Source organism: Pelophylax lessonae (genome assembly GCF_965119305.1).
Source record: "Pelophylax lessonae genome assembly, chromosome: 9".
NCBI lineage: Eukaryota > Metazoa > Chordata > Amphibia > Anura > Ranidae > Pelophylax > Pelophylax lessonae.
Window position 1 is genome coordinate 228,363,227 of NC_138776.1, and position 27,888 is coordinate 228,391,114.

At 44.4% G+C, this 27,888-nt stretch overlaps 1 protein-coding gene across 1 annotated transcript in view; it reads right to left on the reverse strand.

The window, feature by feature from the left end:
* Positions 1–1,424: 1,424 nt before the first annotated feature.
* The window catches only part of P2RX3 (purinergic receptor P2X 3), a gene marked incomplete at both ends in the record, with an annotated part of 285,859 nt that continues 259,395 nt past the window's right edge, over positions 1,425–27,888 (reverse strand). Inside the window, one exon of the mRNA XM_082268304.1 lies at positions 1,425–1,541. Coding sequence (XP_082124430.1) covers positions 1,425–1,541 — 117 coding nt within the window. The remainder of the gene's footprint in view (positions 1,542–27,888) is intronic.

Consider the following 27,888-nt stretch of genomic DNA (forward strand, 5'->3'; position numbering starts at 1 on the left):
AGAGTTTTTTGCCATGAGGTGCCATGTTGAACTTTTAGTGAACAGTATGAGAGAGTGAGAGCGATAACACCGAACTTATCACACCTTCTCCCCATTCACACCTAAGACCTTGTAATACTAACGAGTCACATGACACCGGGAAAGGAAAATGGCTAATTAGGCCCAATTAGGACATTTTCACTTAGGGGTGTACTCACTTTTGTTGCCAGTGGTTTAGACATTAATGGCTGTGTGTTAAGTAATTTTGAGGGGACAGAAAATTGACACTGTTATACAAGCTGTACACTCACTACTTTACATTGTAGCAAAGTTTCATTTCTTCAGTGTTGTCACACGAAACGATATAATAAAATATTTACAAAAATGTGAGGGGTGTATTCACTTTTGTGAGATACTGTATATCTGTGGTAAAATAATTTGCTTCCTCCCATTGTTTGCCAGTACCATTGTCTGGTCACATTAGCTTACCTATCTATATAGGAATAATCATCTACCAGTTTGTTAAATTAACTATTTTATTTTATAATTTTTTTTTTTTAAGATTTTAAATAAAAGGTACAATACATGAGCAATAAATTAACTTTTTTATTTAAGTTCTGCTTGAGAATTAACTGCTTTTTTTCCTTATTTGCAAGCCTATGTTATCTATAATCAATGACTGGCACTGCATAGACATGCCAACAGAGAGCTATTTACTTGGATGTATGCAATAACCAAAACTTACAACATATGATATAAAGGACCTGCTAATGAGTAAGTTATCCTTTGTTTTCAGCTTAAATCCTTTAGGAACTGCTATCACACAAGATCTTAATGGTGTATATTGGAACTCTGTACCATATTTCATAACAAAATCTTCCAGTTCTTTTAATATTGCAGGAGGTCTAAGGTTTTCTAGAACTTCTCATAAAGATTCAGTTAGGCATGAATCTGGTAATTAGAGAGGCCATAAAATGCATTTTCATTCTTGTATTTTTTTTTTAGCTCCAAAAATGTGGACAATAGTATGAAATATGAAAGCGTTATCAGGAAGACTGTACTAACTACCCTGTCCTGAAAATTGCTTCATATTATTTGTCCACAAATAATTAAATATTATTCTACTGTGTTGTTTACAAGAGAATTATTAGGACACTATACCCATGTCTTTCCTGATGCATATTTAAGGCATACTGTGAGGTGTCAGTGAGATTGTAAGGCTCTGAAGTGACAAGGACAAATAAATGTGAAATGTTAAACTACGATGGTAGATCAGTAGTTGAAAAGGCAGCTCGACTGCAAAGTGATAAAGCAAGACAATGAAGCTTAGGATAGTCTAGCTAATATCAGATGCCAGATATATGAAGAAGATGTGTAGGATGTTATAGTCAACTATATACATAAAGTAGTTTAGGGTAAGAACAGCAAAGGAGTGGGGCCAAATTCTATAATCCTATGGAGAAGGCCCCAGAATCTGTAGACCTCTTTTCATCTCCTCGGCCGGCTAGTGTCTGGTCACTTTTGAAAATGTGGCTGCCAAAAGCTGGGGTGGAATCAGAAATCTAAAAGACAAAGACAATAGAACATGTAAATAACTGAACAGTTGTACAAATATTGGCATGGTCTACTGTAAAGAAGGTTAGTTGTTAAACATTAGGGGATCTGCAAATTACGCTTATTATTGTATTATTATATCAGAAATAATTATTTCACTTACAATGAGCAACCAAGTTGGAATCAGACAAAAACTTTGCATTCCAGACAATCAGGGCAGCAACTAGTTAGATATAAACATAATCATTATCGGTATCAAAAACTGAATCAGCTTATATGCCAAAAGTGAAATGGCATCAACTGGGGAGGTCTGTGGAAACACCACAGATTACCAGTTTGCTTGGCCAGGCAAACTAATACACTTTTCCGAACCTGGTCTGTTAGACTACTTATCAGTTTGCTTGAAATGTAATTTGAAAAACTAAAGTCAAATATTCTGGTTTTCTGGCTTATCGTGTTCTACTGGACCCTACAGAGGTACACTATTTGCTATAACTGCAGATACACCCTTCTGGGCAATCACTCAAAAAAATGGGGTAATAGGGGTCTTTGGACAGCAATAAAAAAGTCAGAGGTTTTAATCCCTACCCACCCAACTAAAAAATAACTAGGAGGTGCAGCTACATCATTAACAATGATGGGAGGATGGTTACAGAGGACACTGATAAAGCAACCGTACTGAATGCCTTTTTCTCATCAGTCTTTACACAGGAATCGGAGGGGTACACTGACCATGACTGTATAGTTAGTAGTAATACACAGGACTTGCCACTATGGCTAACAGAGGGGGAAATCAGGGAAAGGCTGGATAAACTCAACACAAACAAATCACCAGGCCCGGATGGCGTACATCCGAGAGTACTCAAGGAACTCAGTAAGGTTATATCCAGACCACTGTTCCTGATCTTTGCGGACAGTATTAGGACAGGAGATGTACCAGGGGAGTGGAGGAAAGCTAACGTGATTCCGATATTCAAAAAGGGTCAGAGGCATATACCGGGAAACTATAGGCCTGTCAGTCTGACATCAGTAGTATGTAAACTTCTGGAGGGGATGATAAGGGACTATATCGTAGAGTTTGCTAAGAACAACAGCATCATCAGTAGTAACCAGCACGGGTTTACAAATGGGCGTTCTTGTCAAACCAATCTCTTAACATTCTACGAGGAGGTGAGCTGTGAGCTAGATAGGGGCAGACCAGTGGATGTGGTGTACCTAGATTTTGCTAAGGCGTTTGATACAGTTCCCCATAAGCGCTTAATTTATAAAATAAGGTCTGCAGGTATCGACAGCAGGGTTTGCTCTTGGATACGGAACTGGCTAAAAGGGCGTATCCAAAGGGTGGTAATAAACAGCACATACTCAGACTGGTCTGAGGTAGTAAGCGGGGTCCCCCAAGGCTCAGTCCTAGGACCAACCTTGTTCAATTTATTCATAAACAGCATTGAGGACGGGATCAGTAGTTCAATATCAGTTTTTGCAGATGACATAAAATTAGGCAGGACAATAACAGCACAGCATGAAGCAGATATCCTACAGAATGACCTGGACAAAATAACGGAGTGGGCAAAGACATGGCAAATGAGGTTTAACGTGGAGAAATGTAAGGTTTTACACTTGGGGACTAGAAACATAAAAGCACAATACACGTTAGGAGGGGAACCCTTGGGAGAATCAAAAATGGAGAAGGATCTGGGAGTCTTGGTTGATGATAGACTAGGCAACAGCATGCAATGTCAAGCGGCAGCTGCCAAGGCTAGCAGAATATTAGCATGCATAAAGAAAGGGATGTATTCCAGAGATAAAACTATAATCCTTCCACTTTATAAAACTCTGGTCCGACCTCATCTGGAGTATTCGGTCCAGTTCTGGTCACCAGTCCTCAGAAGGGATGTGTTGGAGCTGGAGAGAGTCCAGAGAAGGGCAACTAAACTAATTAGGGGATTGGAGGACCTTGATTATGAGGAGCGTCTGCAATCGCTTGATTTATTCTCCCTGGAGAAGAGACGCCTGAGGGGGGACATGATAGCAATTTTTAAATATCTAAATGGGGATCTAGGCTTAGAAAAAAAGCTGTTCAGTCGAAGGGATTGCATGAGAACTCGGGGGCATACAATGCGATTAGAGGAGAAGCGTTTTAACCTCAGGCAACGTGGGGGGTTCTTTACTGTTAGGGCTACAAGATTGTGGAATTCTCTACCACATGAGGTGGTTTCTGCGGGTAGTATGGTGGCTTTCAAAAGACTCTTAGACGTACATCTCAAGGATCAGAACATTCAGGGGTATGCAAGATGATTACAGCCACACACATCTACACAGGTTGAACTGGATGGACTTTTGTCTTTATTCAACCTCACCAACTATGTAACTATGTAACTATGTAACTAGCTACAGCTACTAGTGGTTGTATCAATCACACACACACAGTTGTCCAGCCACTTTTTAGAAGTACACTTCACTGCGCCCCCTCCCTACAAAAAAATTGTACCGCCCAGGGCATCCTTCCCTTCCGCCCCCCTCGTACCGGCTCTGATCCCTACATAGATGATCTGATTTTTATCCTTGATTGAGCTGGGTTTGTGTTGGGAAAATGTATAGAATATCCTAATAGCAATGAATTAAACCTAAGATTCAAAGGACAACAAAACGATCATACTATACCATTTTTGGATGTGGCATTATCACATAGTGGGGGCAAAGTGAGAACCAATCTATACAGAAAACCATTGTCAGGTAATACCATTCTCAGAGCTGACTCTGGGCACCCCAGAAATACCAACAGGGGTTTTCCAGCGGGTCAGATGCTGAGGATTTGCCGCATTTGCTCTGAGGAAGTGGATTACCAGTATGAGTCTGAACAAATGTGTCAGCGCTTCACTCAGCGTGGTTATTCTTTTGCTGATTTGAACAGAGTGCTGGACATCGCCTTGGCCACACCCAGGGGAAACCTCTTGAGGGGTATAAGAAAAAGGGCTGGCAATTGTAGTGCACCAGTATTTTCCACAGATTATAGCATGGAATTTTGCAAGGTGAGGAAAATTGTAGAGAAGTACATTCCAGTGCTATATCAGGATGAGGTCTACACCAAAGTTCTTAAAAATAGGATTAAAGTGATGTCAAGATGAGCCCCTACTTTGAGACAGTATTTATCCCCTAGTTACTTTTCATCGAAGAGACCCAGTAACACACATTGGTTAAGCTTCAGAGGCAACTTCAAATGTGGTGCAAATGATTGACCATGTTGTCCGAGAATTATTGAGGGGGACAAATTTAGATCTAGCACAAGTGGAAGAGAGTATGGTGTAAAATCTTTCATTAATTGTAATACAAAAAATGTGATATACCTCATCACTTGTGCTATATGTAATGTCCACTATGTCGGGGGAATAACCAGGCAGTTACGCGACCGCCTGAGAGACCATGTATATGACACCGTCAAACATCATGATTAGGGTTGAGCGAACCCGGACTGTATTGTTCGGGATCGTACCGGACTTTTGGGTGTTTGGTACCCGGACACGGATCCGAACATTTCACTGTATGTTCGGGATACAGTCCGTTGTTCGGTAATTTATTTCATGTTTTGGCGCGGTTTTAATGGCGCGGTTTCAACAGCTGCAAGGCAGCCAATCAGCAAGCGTTTAACTAGTGTGCCCTTAGAAGCCATCACAGCCTTGCCTACTAATGGCATGGCTGTGATTGGCCAGTGCAGCATGTGACCCATCCTCTATATAAGCTGGAGTCACATAGCACCGCACGTCACTCTGCTCTAACTACTGTAGGGAGAGGTTCCTGCTGCTGCTGAGGGAGAGATAGGAGATTATTGTAGGGGCAGGCTGGAGATTGCTTTCAGGGAAAGAATAGGAAGAATCTTCTTTAATCAGACAGCGATCTACATTGATTTTTTTTTGTGTGGGGGTGCAGTGCATGATCTTTTTGACCTGACCTGAGCCTAGTAAATAGCGAGAACAAAAAAACTTTTATCAGTCTGTTAGTTGGACGGCGTGCGGCGTGTAGCAGCCATTTAATGCAAGCTCAGTGCATATGTGTCTGCTTGATCTGGATTTAAAAAAAAAAACATTTTTTCCTTTATATTTTACTGTGACTTACAGCGTTTAGACACTGCATTTCTAATCTGCTATTCCAAAAGCACCGATTTAAGGGGACAATTATTTTTCAGTTTTTCATTCATACTCTACTGTGGCACTGTCATACAGCGTTCAGACACTGCAGTTCTGATCTGCTATTCAAAAAGCACCGATTTAAGGGGACAATTATTTTTCAGTTTTTCATTCATACTTTACTGTGACACTGTCATACAGCGTTTAGACACTGCAGTTCTAATCTGCTATTCAAAAAGCACCAATTAAAGGGAAAAATAAAAATTTCTCATTCATACGTTACTGTGAGATACACCCGTTGGATACTGTTGTTCTATTCCGCATTTCAATAGTGAAAAATTCAGCGTTTCATTTAGTGAAAAAATAAATAAATTGCAGCATAGTCTGCATATGTTACAGTGAGATACACCCATTGGATACTGTTGTTGTATTCCGCTTTTCAATAAAAACCCATTTAGGGGAAAAAAATTAAATTGCGGCCTAGTCTGCATATGTTACAGTGAGATACACCCATTGGATAATGTTGTTGTATTCCGCTTTTCAATAAAAACCCATTTAGGGGGAAAAAATTAAATTGCGGCCTAGTCTGCATATATTACAGTGAGATACATTCATTGGATACTGTTGTTGTATTTCGCTTTTCAATAAAAACCCATTTAGGGGAAAAAAATTAAATTGCAGCCTAGTCTGCATATTTTACTGTGAGATACACCCTTTGGATACTGTTGTTCTATTCCGCTATTCAATAAACACCCATTTAGGGGAAGATCCTAAATTAGAGAAATATGAGGAGAAGGTCATATAAGGGACGTGGCCTGGGTCGTGTTGCTGCTGGTGGAGCTCCTGTTGCAAGGAGAGGACATGGTCGATCTGTGTCAGCTACACGCACAAGTGAAACACCTTCCTAAGGTCTGAGTAGGCGACAGAACCTGCAGCAGTATTTTGCAGGGCCTAATGTGCCTCTACAAATGTTGAGGCCAGAACAAGTACAGGCGATAGTAGATTGGGTTACTGACAGTGCCTCTAGTTCCTTCACATTGTCTCCCACCCAGTCTACTACTGAAAGGTCAGAGTTGGCACCTGCAGCCGATGTCTATCAATCTTTCACCTCACCCCCTTGCAAATCAGGCAAGCAGTATGAGCCCCAAGTCATTCAGCAGTCTCTTCTTCTTTTTGATGACTTTGTTGGCATGGTTTCCCAGGGCTATCCACCTAGCCCTGCCCCAGAAGTGGAAGAGATTGAGTGCACTGATGCCCAACCACTTATGTCTCAAGATGAGTACATGGGAGGACCATCGCAGCATGTCTCGGATGATGACCAAACACAGGTGCCAACTGCTGCGGAATTCCGAATTGTGGAGACCGACAAGGAGGGCAGGGGTGAAGACTGGGTGGAAGATGATGTGGAGGACGATGAGGTCCTCGACCCCACATGGAATGAACGTCATGCAGGTGACCTGAGTAGTTTGGAGGAAGAGGCGGTGGTCGCACAGAGCCACCAGCACAGCAGAAGAGGGAGAAGGGTGCAAAAGGAGAGTGGCCGTGCCCTACACACTACGCCTGCTACTGCCCAACGCAGCAAGGGACCGAGCACACCAAAGCCAGCTCAAAGGAGTTCCCTAGTGTGGCAGTTCTTCAGACAATGTGATGATGACAGGACACGAGTGGTTTGCACGCTGTGCAATCAGAGCCTGAAGCGAGGCATAAACCTTCTCAACTTGAGCACAACCTGCATGACCAGGCATCTAAGTGCAAAGCACGAGCTGCAGTGGAGTAGACACCTCAAAAACCAAGAAAGGTCTCTGGCTCCTCCTGCTTCCTCTTCTGCTGCAGCCTCTGCCTCTTCATCCACCTCTGTAGCGACAGTGGCACCTGCCACCCCGCAAACAGAGGATCTGCCAGCAACACCCCTACCTGGGTCACCAACAACCATCTCCACAATGTCCCGTGGAAGCGTTCAGCTTTCTATCTCCCAAACACTGGAGCGGAAGAGGAAGTACCCCCATACCCACCCGCGATCCCTGGCCCTGAATGCCAGCATTTCAAAATTCCTGGCCTTTGAAATGCTGTCATTCCGTCTGGTGGAGACGCAGAGTTTTTTTTAAAAGCCTTATGGCGGTGGCTGTCCCACAGTACATCGTGCCCAGCCGCCACTACTTTTCCAGGCAAGCGATCCCTTCCCTGCACAACCAAGTGGGTGACAAAATCAGGTGTGCACTGCGCAACGCCATCTGTGGCAAGGTCCACCTAACTACAGATACATGGGACAGTAAGCACGGTCAGGGACGTTATATCTCCCTAACAGCACACTGGGTAAATGCAGTGGCGGCTGGGCCTGAGGCGGATAGCAGTTTGACACATGTCCTTCCACCACCGAGGATTGCAGGGCGCTTCAGTTTTCCTCCTGTTCCTAACTTCTCCTACTCCGCTTCCTCATCCTCTACCACCTCCTCATCCGGTCAGCGTAACACCTTCACCACCAACATCAGCACAGCCAGGAGTAAACGACAGCAGGCAGTTTTAAAACTTGCTTGTTTGGGGGAAAAACCACACATCGCGCAGGAGTTGTGGAGGGGCATTGAACAGCAGACCGATGAGAGGTTGCTGCCAGTGAGCCTCAAGCACGGCCTGGTGGTGTGCGATAACGGGCGAAATTTCGTAGCAGCTCTGGGCCTAGCCGGTTTGACACACATCCCTTGCCTGGCACATGTGCTGAAATTGGTGGTGCAGAGGTTCCTTAGAAATTACCCCGATATGTCAGAGCTGCTGTAGAAAGTGCGGGCCGTCTGTGCGCACTTTCGGCATTCTCACCCTGCTGCTGCTCGCCTGTCAGCGCTGCAGCCTAACTTCGGCCTTCCCGCTCACCGCCTCATATGTGACGTGCCCACAAGGTGGAACTGCACCTTGCACATGCTGGCCAGACTGTGCAAGCAGCAGCAGGCCATAGTGGAGTTTCAGCTGCAGCACGCACGCGTGAGTCGCTCTGCGGAACAGCACCACTTCACCACCAATAACTGGGCCTCCATGCGCTGTTTCGAGTACTCCACCAACATGGCAAGTGCCGATGACGCCATTCTCAGCTTAACTATCCCACTTCTATGCCTTCTTAAAAAACAACTTTGGGCTATGATGGAAGAGGGTGTGGCACAGGATGAGGAGGAGAAGGAGGAGGAGGAAGAAGAGGTATCATTTCCAAGGCTTTCAGGGCAGTCATTCACAAGTGGCTCCAAGGGTGGGTTCCTCCACCCACAAACGCCAGGTACACAATTGTCCACCAGGGGCACAGTTCTGGAGGATGACAAGGATGAGGAGGAGGACATGGAGGAGGAGATGGAACCATGTTCACAGCAGGGTGGCACCCAGGCCAGCTCATGGCCATCACTGGTGCATGGCTGGGGAGATACAGAAGACACAGAGGATACACCTCCCACAGAGGACAGCTTTTCATTGCCTCTGGGCAGCCTGGCACACATGAGCGATTACATGCTGCAGTGTCTCTGCAACCGACGAGTTTCCAACATTGTAACTTGTGCTGATTACTGGGTGGCCACCCTGCTGGATCCCCGTTACAAGGACAACGTACCGTCCTTTATTCCCTCACTGGAGCATGATCGCAAGATGCGCGACTACAAGCGCATGCTGGTAGACGCACTGCTGGTGGCATTCCCACCTGACAGCGGGGGCACAGTGGAAGCACAAGGCCAAGGCAAGGGAGGAGGAGGAAGAGGTCATCAACACTGCCAGGGCACCGCCAGCACCTCATAAGGCAGGGTTAGCATGGCCGACATGTGGAAAAGCTTTGTCAGCACTCCACAACAAGCAGCAGCACCAGCAGCTGATATGGAAAGTCTTAGCAGGAGGCAGCATTTCACTAACATGGTGGAGCAGTATGTGTGCACACGCCTAGAAGTACTGAATGATGTTGGCATGGTTTCCCAGGGCCATCCACCTAGCCCTGCCCCAGAAGTGGAAGAGATTGAGGGCACCGCTGCCCAACCACTTATGTCTCAAGATGAGTACATGGGAGGACCATCGCAGCACGTCTCGGATGATGACCAAACACAGGTGCCAACTGCTGCGGAATTCTGAATTGTGGAGACCGACAAGGAGGGCAGGGGTGAAGACTAGACGTACTGAATGATGATGCAGCATTTCACTAACATGGTGGAGCAGTATGTGTGCACACGTCTAGACGTACTGAATGACGGGTCTGCCCCCTTCAACTTCTGGGTCTCCAAATTAGGCACATGGCCTGAACTTTCCCTTTACGCCTTGGAGGTGCTGGCCTGCCCTGCAGCCAGTGTATTATCTGAACGGGTATTTAGCACGGCTGGGGGCGTTATCACAGACAAGCGCAGCCACCTGTCCAGAGCCAATGTGGACAAGCTCACGTTCATTAAAATGAACCAGGCATGGATACCACAGGACTTGTCCGTACCTTGTGCAGAATAGTCATGTATACCGGCCTTACCCAGCCATTGCTGGATTTGATCTTTCTTACTCTTTTGGGGTGTACCCGAACTTAAAATTTCTTTTTATTAAAAACCAAAACCAGCGTTGGATACCTCGTCCTCCTCCTCCACTGCCACTGCCGCTTCCACCTACACCGCCATATCCACCGCCACCTCAACCTCCTACTCCATATGGGCCTCTTCCTCCTCCTACATCATTCAAGATGATTATTTTTTATTTTTATGTTTTTTATGTTCTTTTAAGTTATTTCCCTATCCACATTTGTTTGCAGAGCACTTCCCCATGCTCTTAAGATGATTTTGCTGCCATTTGCAGCCCTCTAGCCCTTTCCATGTGTGTTTTAGAGGCATTTTAGTGCTCAAAAGTTCGGGTCTCCATTGACTTCAATGGGGCTCGGGATCGGGAAAAAGTTTGTGACCCGGACTTTTTTTTCAAGTTCGGCCGAACTCGCCGAACCCGAACATCCAGGTGTTCGCTCAACTCTACTCCCAATCATCCTGAAGTCCATGGTCCCACAGATCTGGGCTAGAGTCCCAGAGCCCAGTGCAGAAACATGTTCCACCACTGGGCTCCACTCAATGTGAGTATCATTAGGGATGATCGAACTTTTCAAAAGTTCGGTTCGGCCAGAACATCCGAACTTCCAGAAGGTTCGGCCCGGATTTCAGAACCCCATTGAAATCAATGGGACCCAAACTTCGGTAATCAAAAAACACAATTTTGAAGCCCTAAAACCCAATAAATGCCCTAAAAAGTGCCTAGGGTTCTGGGTCATGCCCCAGGGACTATTAATCACACAAAAAAAAGTTCTTAAAAATTGTCATTTTTGATAGATAGCCAATAGGGTTGAGCGAACACCTAGATGTCCGTGTTCGACGGGTTCGGCCGAACTTTAAAAAAAAGTCCGGGTCCGTGTCCCGGACTTTTACCGAACTTTTCCCGGACACCGAACCCCATTGAAGTCAATGGGGACCCGAACTTTAAGGCACTAAAATGGCTCTAAAACACCAAAGGAAAGGGCTAGAGTGCTGCAAATGGCAGCAAAACGTAATTAAGAGCATGGCAAGTGCTCTGCAAACAAATGTGGATAGGGAAATAACTTAAAACAACAAAAAAAAAACAGAAAAATAAAACAATGTTCTTCTTCATCTCTGAAGGACGAGGCCCATATGGAGTAGGAGGGAGGTTGAGGTGGTGGTGGATGTGGCGGTGACATAGGCGTGCGCACAGGGTGTGCTGGGTGTGCCTGGGCACACCCTAATCACCTAGGGCACATAGCATTGCCAGTGAGGAGATGGGAAAGATCTCCCTGGGACCTGCTCTGCTCTATTTCTCCTTGCCTACAGGTACATGGCCCCGATACATTACTCTCCCTGCTGGCAAACACATGCATGTGTATTTCAACTTTGGGGTGCACACCTTAATGCAATAGGCTGCGCACACCTATGGGCGGTGTAGGTGGAAGCGGCGGTGGAGGAGGACCAGGGCCGGATTAACAGCATCATGGGCTTGGTGCTGAGGATTTTGAAGGGCCTTAAGGGCCGTGCCTTGCCATGCACCCAGAGGAGGAAGGGTGCAGCCATGCATGCCTAATTCAACATGGGATGCTGTCTCTGAAGCCCATAAACACATCCATGCATCGCCAACTGTCCCTCCTTGTCCGGCCTTCACGCTGTGTGGGGAGGTTCTGAGGGTGCTGCCTGGGGAAGCGAGCATAGAAGCCAGACTTCTGTGTTTACAAGTGACAGAAGAGCGGTAACAGTGAATATGGCCAACCCGGGGCCTATATAAAAGGTAGGGGCCTGGAGCTGCAGCTCCAATAGCCCCTACATTAATCTGGCCCTGAGGAGGAGGACGAGGTAGCCAACACTGCTTCTTTTCAAAAATTTTAAATGAGGGTACACCCCAAAAGAGTGAGAAAGAGCAAAAATGGAACAATGGGTGGGTAAGGTCGGTATCCATTGCTATTCTGCATAAGGTACGGAAAAGTCCCGTGGGATCCATGCCTGGTTCATTTTAATGAACGTGAGCTTGTCCACATTGTCTCTGGACAGGCGGCTGCGCTTGTCTGTTATAACGCCCCCAGCCGTGCTAAATACCCGTTCAGATAATACACTGGCTGCAGGGCACGCCAGCACCTCCAAGGCGTAAAGGGCAAGCTCAAGCCATGTGCCCAATTTGGAGACCCAGAAGTTGAAGGGGGCAGACCCGTCATTCACTACATGTAGGCGTGTGCACACATACTGCTCCACCATGTTGGTAAAATGCTGCCTCCTGCTAAGACGTTCCATCTGAGCTGCTGGTGCTGCTGTTTGTTGTGGCGTGCTGACAAAGCTTTTCCACATTTCGGCCATGCTAACCCTGCCTTCTGAGGTGCTGGCGGTGCCCTGGTTGCGTTGGCGACCTCCTCCTCCTCCTCCTCTGCCTTGTGCTTCCACTGTGGCCCCGCTGTCAGATGGGAATGCCAGCAGCATGGCGTCTACCAGCGTGCGCTTGTACTCGCGCATCTTGCGATCGCGCTCCAGTGAGTGAATTAAGGACGGTACGTTGTCCTTGTAACGGGGATCCAGCAGCGTGGCCACCCAGTAATCAGCACAAGTTAGAATGTGGGCAACTCGGCGGTCGTTGTGGAGACACTGCAGCATGTAATCGCTCATGTGTGCCAGGCTGCCCAGAGGCAACGAAAGGCTGTCCTCTGTGGGAGGTGTATCGTCCGTGTCCTCTGTATCCCCCCAGCCACGCACCAGTGATGGCCATGAGCTGGCCTGGGTGCCACCCTGCTGTGAACATGGTTCCATCTCCTCCTCCAGCTCCTCCTCCTCCTCATCCTCCTCATCCTCCAGAACTGTGCCCCTGCTGGACAATTGCGTCCCTGGCGTTTGCGTGTGCAGGAACCCACCCTCGGAGCCCCTTGCGAATGACTGCCCTGAAAGCCTTGGAAATGTTACCTCTTCATCCTCCTCCTCCTCCTCATCCTGTGCCACATCCTCTTCCATCATCGCCCGAATTGTTTTTTCAAGGAGGCATAGAAGTGGGATAGTTAAGCTGAGAACGGCGTCATTGCCACTGGCCATGTTGGTGGAGTACTCAAAACAGCGCAACAAGGCACACAGGTCTCGCATGGAGGCCCAGTTAAATTAAATAGCGGAATAGAAAATATGATCCAAAAAAAGTGTATGTATATCACACGTACACAACCACACTGGGCCCCAATTACTATTGTTTGTACCCCTAAAAGGCTAGATGAGGAGTAGGGGGAGTATGGAACAGGCAGCACCCTCAAACCTTCAGAAGTATGAGATGAACCCCAACAACTTGGAAAGGTGGATCTCTCTCACACGTACCGACACAGACTATCCCGCAATTCAATTGATCCTCAAAGGTTTTTATTGAATAGCGGAATAGGAAATATGATCAAAAAAAGTGTATGTATCTCGCACGTACACAACCACACTAGGCCCCAATTACTATTGTTTGTACCCCTAAAAGGCTAGATGAGGAGTAGGGGGGGTATGGAACAGGCAGCACCCTCAAACCTTCAGAAGTATGAGATGAACCCCAACAACTTGGAAAGGTGGATCTCTCTCACACGTACCGACACAGACTATCCCCCAATTTAACTGATCCCCAAAGGTTTTTGATTAAATAGCGGAATAGAAAATATGATCCCAAAAAAGTGTATGTATATCACACGTACACAACCACACTGGGCCCCAATTACTATTGTTTGTACCCCTAAAAGGCTAGATGAGGAGTAGGGGGAGTATGGAACAGGCAGCACCCTCAAACCTTCAGAAGTATGAGATGAACCCCAACAACTTGGAAAGGTGGATCTCTCTCACACGTACCAACACAGACTATCCCCCAATTTAACTGATCCCCAAAGGTTTTTGATTAAATAGCGGAATAGAAAATATGATCCAAAAAAAGTGTATGTATATCACACGTACACAACCACACTAGGCCCCAATTACTATTGTTTGTACCCCTAAAAGGCTAGATGAGGAGTAGGGGGAGTATGGAACAGGCAGCACCCTCAAACCTTCAGAAGTATGAGATGAACCCCAACAACTTGGAAAGGTGGATCTCTCTCACACGTACCGACACAGACTATCCCGCAATTCAATTGATCCTCAAAGGTTTTTATTGAATAGCGGAATAGGAAATATGATCAAAAAAAGTGTATGTATCTCGCACGTACACAACCACACTAGGCCCCAATTACTATTGTTTGTACCCCTAAAAGGCTAGATGAGGAGTAGGGGGGGTATGGAACAGGCAGCACCCTCAAACCTTCAGAAGTATGAGATGAACCCCAACAACTTGGAAAGGTGGATCTCTCTCACACGTACCGACACAGACTATCCCCCAATTTAACTGATCCCCAAAGGTTTTTGATTAAATAGCGGAATAGAAAATATGATCCCAAAAAAGTGTATGTATATCACACGTACACAACCACACTGGGCCCCAATTACTATTGTTTGTACCCCTAAAAGGCTAGATGAGGAGTAGGGGGAGTATGGAACAGGCAGCACCCTCAAACCTTCAGAAGTATGAGATGAACCCCAACAACTTGGAAAGGTGGATCTCTCTCACACGTACCAACACAGACTATCCCCCAATTTAACTGATCCCCAAAGGTTTTTGATTAAATAGCGGAATAGAAAATATGATCCAAAAAAAGTGTATGTATATCACACGTACACAACCACACTAGGCCCCAATTACTATTGTTTGTACCCCTAAAAGGCTAGGAGTAGGGGGAGTATGGAACAGGCAGCACCCTCAAACCTTCAGAAGTATGAGATGAACCCCAACAACTTGGAAAGGTGGATATCTCTCACACGTACCAACACAGACTATCCCCCAATTTAACTGATCCCCAAAGGTTTTTGATTAAATAGCGGAATAGAAAATATGATCCCAAAAAAGTGTATGTATATCACACGTACACAACCACACTAGGCCCCAATTACTATTGTTTGTACCCCTAAAAGGCTAGGAGTAGGGGGAGTATGGAACAGGCAGCACCCTCAAACCTTCAGAAGTATGAGATGAACCCCAACAACTTGGAAAGGTGGATCTCTCTCACACGTACCAACACAGACTATCCCCCAATTTAACTGATCCCCAAAGGTTTTTGATTAAATAGCGGAATAGAAAATATGATCCCAAAAAAGTGTATGTATATCACACGTACACAACCACACTAGGCCCCAATTACTATTGTTTGTACCCCTAAAAGGCTAGGAGTAGGGGGAGTATGGAACAGGCAGCACCCTCAAACCTTCAGAAGTATGAGATGAACCCCAACAACTTGGAAAGGTGGATCTCTCTCACACGTACCAACACAGACTATCCCCCAATTTAACTGATCCCCAAAGGTTTTTGATTAAATAGCGGAATAGAAAATATGATCCCAAAAAAGTGTATGTATATCACACGTACACAACCACACTAGGCCCCAATTACTATTGTTTGTACCCCTAAAAGGCTAGGAGTAGGGGGAGTATGGAACAGGCAGCACCCTCAAACCTTCAGAAGTATGAGATGAACCCCAACAACTTGGAAAGGTGGATCTCTCTCACACGTACCAACACAGACTATCCCCCAATTTAACTGATCCCCAAAGGTTTTTGATTAAATAGCGGAATAGAAAATATGATCCCAAAAAAGTGTATGTATATCACACGTACACAACCACACTAGGCCCCAATTACTATTGTTTGTACCCCTAAAAGGCTAGGAGTAGGGGGAGTATGGAACAGGCAGCACCCTCAAACCTTCAGAAGTATGAGATGAACCCCAACAACTTGGAAAGGTGGATCTCTCTCACACGTACCAACACAGACTATCCCCCAATTTAACTGATCCCCAAAGGTTTTTGATTAAATAGCGGAATAGAAAATATGATCCCAAAAAAGTGTATGTATATCACACGTACACAACCACACTAGGCCCCAATTACTATTGTTTGTACCCCTAAAAGGCTAGGAGTAGGGGGAGTATGGAACAGGCAGCACCCTCAAACCTTCAGAAGTATGAGATGAACCCCAACAACTTGGAAAGGTGGATCTCTCTCACACGTACCAACACAGACTATCCCCCAATTTAACTGATCCCCAAAGGTTTTTGATTAAATAGCGGAATAGAAAATATGATCCCAAAAAAGTGTATGTATATCACACGTACACAACCACACTAGGCCCCAATTACTATTGTTTGTACCCCTAAAAGGCTAGATGAGGAGTAGGGGGAGTATGGAACAGGCAGCACCCTCAAACCTTCAGAAGTATGAGATTGTGTTCACTGTACCCCACAAAGATTGAGTTCACTGCACCCCACAATGATTGTGTTCACTGCACCCCACAAAGATTGTGTTCACTGCACCTCACAAAGATTGTGTTCACTGTACCCCCCAAAGATTGTGTTCACTGCACCCCACAAAGATTCTGTTCACTGTACCCCACAAAGATTGTGTTCACTGCACCCCAAAAAGATTGTGTTCACTGCACCCCAAAAAGGATGTTGTTCACTGCACCCCAAAAAGGATGTTGTTCACTCCACCCCAAAAAGATTGTGTTCACTGCACCCCACAAAGATTGTGTTCACTGCACCCCAAAAAGATTGTGTTCACTGCACCCCAAAAATGATTTTGTTCACTGCACCCCAAAAAGGATTTTGTTCACTGCACCCCAAAAAGGATGTTGTTCACTCCACCCCAAAAAGATTGTGTTCACTGCACCCCACAAAGGATTTTGTTCACTGCACCCCAAAAAGATTGTGTTCACTGCACCCCAAAAAGGATGTTGTTCACTGCACCCCAAAAAGGATTTTGTTCATTGCACCCCAAAAAGATTGTGTTCACTGCACCCCACAAAGGATTTTGTTCACTGCACCCCACAAAGATTGTGTTCACTGCACACCAAAAAGGATTGTGTTCACTGCACCCCAAAAAGATTTTGTTCACTGCACCCCAAAAAGATTGTGTTCACTGCAGCCCAAAAAGATTGTGTTCACTGCAGCCCAAAAAGATTGTGTTCACTGCAGCCCAAAAAGATTGTGTTCACTGCAGCCCAAAAAGATTGTGTTCACTGCAGCCCAAAAAGATTGTGTTCACTGCAGCTCACACACAGAAAAATGGATGTGGATCACTGACACCTGCCTATCTCCAATCCCACACCACACAGCAATATCGATTGTAGTTTGTAGAACACAGTTTCCCTAAAATTCAGCAGACTCTGTCCCTAACAGGATTGAGAAGAGATCGTAGATCAGGATTGAGTGCAGATTCACCCCACCCCCCACACAGCAATATCGATTGTAGTTTGTAGAAGACACTGACCCTATAATTCAGCAGACTCTATCCCTAAAATGCCTACAACTCGCCCTGCCTAAACACTCCGACCTGTCCCTCAATTCTATCCGGACACAAATGGTTTTTTCCTGCCTATCTTTCCCTAATCAGCAGCCAGCACGTTGATGTGTGCTCTGTCCCTGAATCTAAGCAGCATAATGACGCCGCTGCGGCTGCCTCGAACTTATAAAGACTTGGTCACATGCTTCAGACGGCCAATCACAGCTACTGAGACATTTGCAGGCATGGCTGGGATGGCTTAAGGCACACCAGTTAAACGATTGTTGATTGGCTGTTGAAAGCCCGCCATGAAAAGAGCGCCAAAGCATGCAAAACCCGGAAATAAAACGACCGAACACGGATTTTTACCCGAACATACAGTAAAGTGTCCGTGTCCGTGTTCGGGTACAAAAAATCCAATTATTCGGTACGAACACGAATAATACAGTCCGTGTTCGCTCAACACTAATAGCCAATTATTGAAAAAAAAAAACATTTCTTTGGATTTAGTGTCTGGGGGGTCTAAAAAGTGTACCTGTGAAGTTTCAGCTCTGTAGCATGTCCAGAACCATAAAAAAAGATTGTTTGTATTAGGTCACTTATAGAACAGGGATATGGCTCCGCTATTTTCACACCTTGCCGGTTTAGTAGCAAGCGTTTTTTTGGACATTTTTTGGGGGACTTTGGAGGCAGGCAAAACATCTGAACTTCTGTGTAGGGGTATATATACATACACCCATGTCTGTATATATACACATACACATATATAGGTGTGAAAATAGCAGAAATCTATGCTTGCGCTAATTCACACTAATATGGCTTCTCTCCTATAACACCTATATATGTGTATGTGTAAAATACATATAAGTGTGTGTGTATATATAACCCTATACAGAAGTTCAGATGTTTTTCCTGCCTCCAAAGACCCCAAAAAATGCCCAAAAAAAACACCTGCAAGAACACACCTGGGCATTTTTTTTTGGCGCAGGCATTTTTTTGGGCATTTTTTTTTGGGTCTTTGGAGGCAGGCAAAACATCTGAACTTCTGTATAGGGTTATATATATATATACACACACACTTGTATATATTTATACACATACACACATAAAGGTGTTATAGGAGCGGAGACATATGCCTGTTAATTATTTAATTAGCGCAAGCATATGTTTCTGCTACTTTCACACCTATATATGTGTATGTGTATATATACAGACATGGGTGTATGTATATATATACCCCTACACAGAAGTTCAGATGTTTTGCCTGCCTCCAAAGACCCCAAAAAAATGCCCAAATAAATGCCTGCGCCAAAAAAAAATGTGCAGGCGTTTTTTTGGGCATTTTTTGGGCGTCTTTGGAGGCAGGCATAACATCTGAACTTCTGTGTAGGGGTATATACACCCATGTATGTATATATACACATATATAGGTGTGAAAATAGCAGAAATCTATGCTTGCGCTACTTCACACTAATATGGCTCCGCTCCTATAACACCTATATGTGTGTATGTGTATAAATATATACAAGTGTGTGTGTATATATAACCCTATACAGAAGTTCAGATGTTTAGCCTCCCTCCAAAGACCCCAAAAAAATGCCCAAAAAAACGCCTGCAAGAACACACCTGGGCATTTTTTTTTGGGCGCAGGCATTTTTTGGGCATTTTTTTGGGGTCTTTGGAGGCAGGCAAAACATCTGAACTTCTGTATAGGGTTATATATATACACACACACTTGTATATATTTATACACATACACACATATAGGTGTTATAGGAGCGGAGCCATATGCCTGTTAATTATTTAATTAGCGCAAGCATATGTTTCTGCTACTTTTACACCTATATATGTGTATGTGTATACAGTGGGTACGGAAAGTATTCAGACCCCCTTAAATTTTTCACTCTTTGTTATATTGCAGCCATTTGCTAAAATCATTTAAGTTCATTCTTCTTCCTCATGAATGTACACATAGCACCCCATACTGACAGAAAAACACAGAATTGTTGACATTGTTGCAGATTTATTAAAAAAGAAAAACTGAAATATCACATAGTCCTAAGTATTCAGACCCTTTGCTCAGTATTTAGTAGAAGCCCCCTTTTGATCTAATACAGCCAGGAGTCTTTTTGGGAAAGATGCAACAAGTCTTTCACACCTGGATTTGGGGATCCTCTGCCATTCCTCCTTGCAGATCCTCTCCAGTTCTGTCAGGTTGGATGGTAAAAGTTGGTGGACAGCCATTTTTAGGTCTCTCCAGAGATGCTCAATTGGGTTTAAGTCAGGGCTCTGGCTGGGCCATTCAAGAACAGTCACGGAGTTGTTGTGAAGCCACTCCTTCGTTATTTTAGCTGTGTGCTTAGGGTCATTGTCTTGTTGGAAGGTAAACCTTCGGCCCAGTCTGAGGTCCAGAGCACTCTGGAGAAGGTTTTTGTCCAGGATATCCCTGTACTTGGCCGCATTCATCTTTCCCTCGATTGCAACCAGTCATCCTGTCCCTGCAGCTGAAAAACACCCCCACAGCATGATGCTGCCACCACCATGCTTCACTGTTGGGACTGTATTGGACAGGTGATGAGCAGTGCCTGGTTTTCTCCACACATACCGCTTAGAATTAAGGCCAAAAAGTTCTATTTTGGTCTCATCAGACCAGAGAATCTTATTTCTCACCATCTTGGAGTCCTTCGGGTGTTTTTTAGCAAACTCCATGCGGGCTTTCATGTGTCTTACACTGAGGAGAGGCTTCCATCGGGCCACTCTGCCATAAAGCCCCGACTGGTGGAGGGCTGCAGTGATGGTTGACTTTCTACAACTTTCTCCCATCTCCTGACTGCATCTCTGGAGCTCAGCCACAGTGATCTTTGGGTTCTTCTTTACCTCTCTCACCAAGGCTCTTCTTCCCCGATAGCTCAGTTTGGCCGGACGGCCAGCTCTAGAAAGGGTTCTGGTCGTCCCAAACGTCTTCTATTTGAGGATTATGGAGGCCACTGTGCTCTTAGGAACCTTAAGTGCAGCAGAAATCTTTTTGTAACATTGGCCAGATCTGTGCCTTACCACAATTCTGTCTCTGAGCTCTTCAGGCAGTTCCTTTGACCTCATGATTCTCATTTGCTCTGACATGCATTGTGATCTGGAAGGTCTTATATAGACAGGTGTGTGGCTTTCCTAATCAAGTCCAATCAGTATAATCAAACACAGCTGGACTCAAATGAAGGTGTAGAACCATCTCAAGGATGATCAGAAGAAATGGAAAGCACCTGAGTTAAATATATGAGTGTCACAGCAAAGGGTCTGAATACTTAGGACCATGTGATATTTCAGTTTTTCTTTTTTAATAAATCTGCAACAATGTCAACAATTCTGTGTTTTTCTGTCAGTATGGGGTGCTATGTGTACATTCATGAGGAAGAAGAATGAACCTAAATGATTTTAGCAAATGGCTGCAATATAACAAAGAGTGAAAAATTTAAGGGGGTCTGAATACTTTCCGTACCCACTGTATATACAGACATGGGTGTATGTATATATACACCTACACAGATGTTCAGATGTCATGCCTGACTCCAAAAATCGCCTCAAAAAAGCCCTATAAACGCCTGCAGCCAAAAAGCAAGCTGACCGGTGAGAAGCCATATCAGTGCTCTGAAAGTGACACAAGAGAAACAATCTTTTCTCTATAGCGGTCACCCTGATATGGAAGGGTTTTGTCACCCTGCCATAGCAGTCAGAGTCAGTTAACCCTACACTACACTACGGTCCCCTTACACTTAACACTTTTCCTACAGAAACTGAATAATTAAAGCTAACTATAGTGGAAAATAGCACCCTAACTACACTAGATATCCCTTTCCTCACACTAATAATTGCTAAATGACACTTTGTAACAGAAGTCACAGAACTGCTTCCACTCTCTTCCATGTCCCTGTATAACAATGCTAGGAATTTGGCGGGGGCTATCTTATATACTGGGGGGAGTATTCACTAATGATTGGACTATGGACCCCCTAGTCACTCCAATCACATTCCTAGCATTCTCCTGCCCCCTCAATTGGCTTTTACTGATGGTTCTGGTCCAATCACAGGCTTTTAAAGCCCATTTCCTGAACCATCGCATTTTGGTCGGTTCTGGTTGCCGAATTCCGAACTTTTTCAGAAAAAAGTTCTAAATTCGGCCGAACCTCGAACAGCCAATGTTCGGGTCGAACCTTTGGTCGACCCGAACCGTTCGATCATCCCTAAGTATCATCAGTGGGTGCGCTGCAGCCAGTGAGGACTCTAGTCATCAGTGCATTCCTGCGTGCTGTGCTTCTGCCCTCCTTAAATCTTCCTTGCAATCATTGGTTGCTAGGACCACTGGAGTCCTAGCAAACAATATCACGCTATGCAGGTGCACACAGCAGGAGGAAACAACCTCCATACATATCGGCTAGTCATTCCAGCTCTGTCCCTGACTCTGGATTCTGCATCCAGTCTCCATGCGGCTTCTGCATTCAAAGGTAGGAAAGAACCTATATTTTCTGCAGTAGACCGAAACTGACAATGTGTTCTACACAGGGGACTGAGCGGAGCCAGTAGGGTGCCCGAACAGCTGCCACTGGGAGATCAAGGATTGGAGCAGGGAGGAGAGACACAGTCTACTGCCAGGTAAGCTGCATAGGAGAGGAACATAGAAAACCCGGACAGATCAGATCAGAGGCAGTCTCGGATATACTCCCTGGATCTCAGTGACAGATGTCCTGTAAAATATTCATTCTCTCTCCCCCTCTCCCCTCCCTCTCTCTCTCCTTCTCTCTCTCTCTCCTTCTCTCTCCCTCTCTCTCCCTCCCTCTCTCTCTCCTTCTCTCTCTCTCTCTATCTCCATCTGTCTCTCCCTCCCTCTCCCTCTCACCCACCCTCTCGCTCTCCCTCTCCTCCCTCTCACTCCCCCTCTCCCTCTCCTGCCTCTCTCCCCCTCCCTCTATCCCCCCATCTCTCTCTCTTTCCCTCTCTCTCTCTCCCCCTCTCTCTCCCTCTCTCTCTCCCCCTCTCACTATCTCTCTCTCCCTCTCTCTCTCCCCCTCTCACTATCTCTCTCTCCCTCACACTCTTCCCCCTCTCTCCCTCTACTTATTTAATTGACTTTATCTAAATACATTTGTTCTTGTGAAACAACCTACATTTCTTGGAAAAAGTTATTTTAGAAAGGTAGTGTTTGCTTACATATGGGAACATTTTGTGAAAAGGTCAGTATAAATAACAAGATCTACAAGGATGATAGTATGAAGAAGTCCCAGAGCGTATTTATTAACCTTTTTTTAAAGGCCAAGTCTACGTTTGTGATCATAACATGAAGCATGGTAGAAGCATGGAAACATGTGCAGAATGGGCCAGCAATCCCTCCTCCCTCACATCTCTGTATTTCAGCTGCACTTTTCCAGCCAGACCCATATCTCCATATAGAACACATGCTGGGGGCATAGTTGGCAAAGCCTGTGCATTGCAACTGTCGCACACTGATTGCAGGTGCAATGTTTTGCAGGGTTACATAGTTACATAGTTACATAGTTAGTGAGGTTGAAAAAAGACACAAGTCCATCCAGTTCAACCCATGATGCGTGTGTGTTTGCTTTTAACCGTACATTGTGTACCCCTGTATGTTGTGGTCTTTAAGGTGTACATCTAATAGTTTTTTGAAACTATCTATGCTCCCCGCTGATACGACTGCTTGTGGAAGAGAATTCCACATCCTTACCGCTCTTACAGTGAAGAACCCCTTACGCACTTTAAGGTTAAACCGCCTTTCCTCAAGTTTTAGTGAGTGGCCACGTGTCTTATTGTATTCCCTTTCTCTGAATAGTTTGTTCCTTATGCTAGGGTCGCCAGTACAGTATTTGTACATTGATATCATATCCCCCCTCAATCGTCTCTTCTCCAGAGAGAATAGGTTCAGTGCTTGTAGTCTTTCCTCATAGCCGATGTCCTCCATTCCCCTAATTATTTTTGTTGCCCTCCTCTGGACTTTCTCCAGTTCCAGCACATCCTTCCTGCGGACCGGTGCCCAGAACTGGACAGCATACTCCAGATGTGGCCGGACCAGAGTCTTGTAGAGCGGGAGAATAATCTCTTTATTTCTGGAGTGAATCCCCCTTTTTATACATCCCAGTATTCTGTTGGCTTTGCTTGCGGCGGCTTGGCATTGCATGCCACTGCCAAGCCTGTTGTCTACCAGTACCCCCAAGTCCTTTTCCATCCTAGACTCACCCAGAGGTTCACCCCCTAGTGAATAGCTTGCTTTCTGGTTTCTGGCACCCAAGTGCATTACTTTACATTTTTCTACATTAAACCTCATCTGCCATGTGGTTGCCCACCCCGTTATTTTGTTCAGGTCTGCTTGCAAGATTTCCACATCCTGCATAGAAGATATTGGCATGCCTAATTTAGTATCATCTGCAAATACTGAGATTGTACTAGATATCCCCTCCTCTAGATCATTTATGAATAAATTAAACAGGATTGGTCCCAGGACAGAACCCTGGGGGACCCCACTTTCCACACCCGCCCAATCCGAGTACTCCCCATTAATCACCACCCTCTGGACTCTCCCCTGGAGCCAGGTCTCTATCCAGGTACTCACCTTATGATCCATACCTACCTTCCTTAGTTTGTACAGTAAGCGTTTGTGAGGAACGGTGTCAAAGGCCTTTGCGAAGTCCAGATACACCACATCCACAGGCTTACCTTTATCTAGGTGGCAGCTCACTTCATCGTAGAAGGTTAACAGATTGGTTTGGCACGAACGATTTTTCATGAATCCATGCTGATTTCTACTTATAATACCATTTTCATTACTAAAGTCTTGTATGTGGTCCCTTATCATCCCCTCCAAAATTTTGCAGACTACTGATGTTAGGCTGACCGGCCTATAGTTACCCGGGATATATCTCGGCCCCTTTTTAAATATTGGTACCACGTTGGCTTTTTTCCAATCAGCTGGCACCATACCCGTCTGTAAACTATCCTTAAAGATCAAGAATAATGGTCTGGCAATCACCTGGCTGAGCTCATTAAGAACCCTCGGGTGCAAGCCATCCGGTCCCGGGGATTTATTTATGTTAAGTTTCTCTAGTTTAGCTCTAAGTCTATCCTCTGTTAGCCATGGCGGCACTTCCTGAGGTGTATTATTTAGTTCGGCCTTACAAGCGGGTTTCGTGTAGCCCCCCGATTCCTTTGTGAAGACTGAAGAAAAGAAATTATTTAACACTTCCGCCTTTTCTCTGTCCTCAGTGGCCATTTTTCCTTTATCATCTTTTATGGGGCCAATGTGCTCTGGCCTGGCTTTCTTACTGTTTATATACTTAAAGAACTTCTTGGGGTTCTTTTTGCTCTCCTCCGCTATATGTCTCTCGTGTTCTATTTTAGCCGCCCTGATTTCATCTTTACATTTCTTATTACACTCTTTGTAGTGCTTAAATGCTGCCAATGACCCCTCAGTCTTGTATTTTTGGGTTCAAGGCAAAAAAGGTAAAACATGCACATTGATCATAAGATCAGTGTTGCTGCATTTTCTATTTTTTAGCAAAAGGTATGTCCATACGTCCAATGTAATACCTACTCTTGTGCTTCTCTGCCTTCTTCTTAAAAGTGGTACTAAAGGCAAAGCTTTTTTTGGATAAAGCAGGGGAGGGTTATAACCCTTGGGAGCTTTTTTTTTTTGCCATCTGTGTCCCATTTTGGGAATTACTCTTTACTTCCTGTATCCAGACCAAAACAGGAAGTGAGAGGAAATTCCTCCAATGTAAAGGATTCCTTGACTGTCACCAAGGTCAGCAGAACAAATGTCCCCATTGGAAGACTTCCTCTCTATTCCTGTTCTAGGGACAATCCAAAATTGGGTATTTTCATTTACTTTCCCTTTTAATAATAACAGTAAAAAGGACAAGGAGGATGAATCTCCCTAATCAGGACACAGACAGCAATAATGGCCCAACAGATGTTTTAATTCCTCTCCACTCTATCTAAGGTTACCAAAAAAAGTTTTGCCTTTATTTATACCTTAAACAAAATAAAGAATTTGAAAAAAAAAAAGAAGCCATCTTAAAATAGTATGAGCAGGCACTATTTGCTATACATTCAATACCAAGGCCTATTAGTACATGGCAGGTTTACTTTAATGGGAATCATACTAATTCATGTTATTAGACTATGAAGTATACAAACATGGCAGACTTTTAAGATTCAAATGCAAAACAGAAGTAAGACCATATAGGACAGTTAACAGTTTGGTCACACTTACTTTTTGCTGCAGCGTCGCAGGTCACTATCTCCCTAAAGTGTCCTTCATTCTCAAGTTCTAAAGTTGGAAGGTATGTACGGTGCATCTCATAAAATTCGAACATCATCAAAAATGTAATTTATTTCAGTAATTCAATTTGAAAAAGTAAACTCATATTTTTTATAGATGTATTACACACAGAGTGATATATTTCAAGCATTTCTTTCTTTTAATTTTGATGATTATGGCTTGGGTTTTGGGTGAAAACCCAAAATTCTGTATCTCAGATAATTATAATATTACATAAGACCAATAAAAAAAAGGATTTTTAATAAAGAAATGTTGGCTTACTGAAAAGTATATAGACAAATAAAAAAAATACATCTTCATTTAAATGATAAAAAATACATAAAAATTGCGAAGTTCATATATACTCCCACACGTAAATTGTGTCCACAGTGGGTATAGGAAAGGCTCCTCTCCACCAGCATGCAGATGCACTATACACTCACCAGACTTAATTGACCTCTATTACAGGGAGTCAAATTGCGCATATGGGAAAATCCAAGATGCCATTAATGAGGTTACAGGAATGATTTCAAACCGCTGCTGTCCACCATTCAATATGCATATAAATAGCGTATTCAAAGCTTCAGTGTTGCCAAGAGGGAGAGGAAGAAACACTCTCATGGTGCAGTATATCAAATTGTGTATTTAAAAAAGAAAGTTGTATTGCACTTACATGAAAGAAGACAGGGATCATAGAAACATAGAAACATAGAATGTGTTGGCAGATAAGAACCATTTGGCCCATCTAGTCTGCCCAATATATCTGAATCCTATGTCCTAATAGTCCCTGGCCCTATCTTATATGAAGGATAGCCTTATGCCTATCCCATGCATGCTTAAAATCCTTCACTGTATTTGCAGCTACCACTTCTGCAGGAAGGTTATTCCATGCATCCACTACTCTCTCAGTAAAGTAATACTTCCTCATATTACTTTTAAACCTTTGCCCCTCTAATTTAAAACTGTGTCCTCTTGTGGTAGTTTTTCTTCTTTTAAATATGCTCTCCTCCTTTACCGAGTTGATTCCCTTTATGTATTTAAAAGTTTCTATCATATCCCCTCTGTCTCTTCTTTCTTCCAAGCTATACATGTTAAGGTCCTTTAACCTTTCCTGGTAAGTTTTTTCCTGCAATCCATGTACTAGTTTAGTAGCTCTTCTCTGAACTCTCTCTAGAGTATCTATATCCTTCTGGAGATATGGCCTCCAGTACTGCGCACAATACTCCAAGTGAGGTCTCACCAGTGTTCTGTACAGCTGCATAAGCACTTCTCTCCTTCTACTGCTTATACCTCTCCCTATACATCCAAGCATTCTGCTGGCATTTCGTGCTGCTCTATTACATTGTCCTCCCACCTTTAAGTCTTCTGAAATAATTACTCCTAAATCCCTTTCCTCAGATACTGAGGTCAGGACTGTGTCAAATATTCTATATTCTGCCCTTGGGTTTTTACGCCCCAGGTGCATTATCTTGCACTTATCCACATTAAATTTCAGTTGCCAGAGTTCTGACCATTCTTCTAGTTTTCCTAAATCCTTTTCCATTTGGTGTTTCCCTCCAGGAACATCAACCCTGTTACATATCTTTGTGTCATCAGCAAAAAGACAAACCTTACCATCGAGGCCTTTTGCAATATCACTTATGAAGATATTAAACAAAATTGGTCCCAGTACAGATCCCTGAGGTACCCCACTGGTAACAGGACCTTGTTCTGAATGTTCTCCATTGACCACAACCCTCTGTTGTCTGTCACTCAGCCACTGCCTAATCCACTCAACAATATGGGAGTCCATGCTCAATGACTGTAGTTTATTGATAAGTCTTCTATGTGGGACAGTGTCAAAAGCCTTACTAAAATCTAGATATGCAATGTCTACTGCACCTCCGCCGTCTATTATTTTAGTCACCCAGTCAAAAAAATCTATACGATTTGTTTGACATGATCTCCCTGAAGTAAACCCATGTTGTTTTTCATCTTGCAATCCATGGGATTTAAGATGTTCCACAATTCTATCCTTTAATAGGGTTTCCATTAATTTGCCTACTATTGATGTCAGACTCACTGGTCTATAGTTGCTCGAT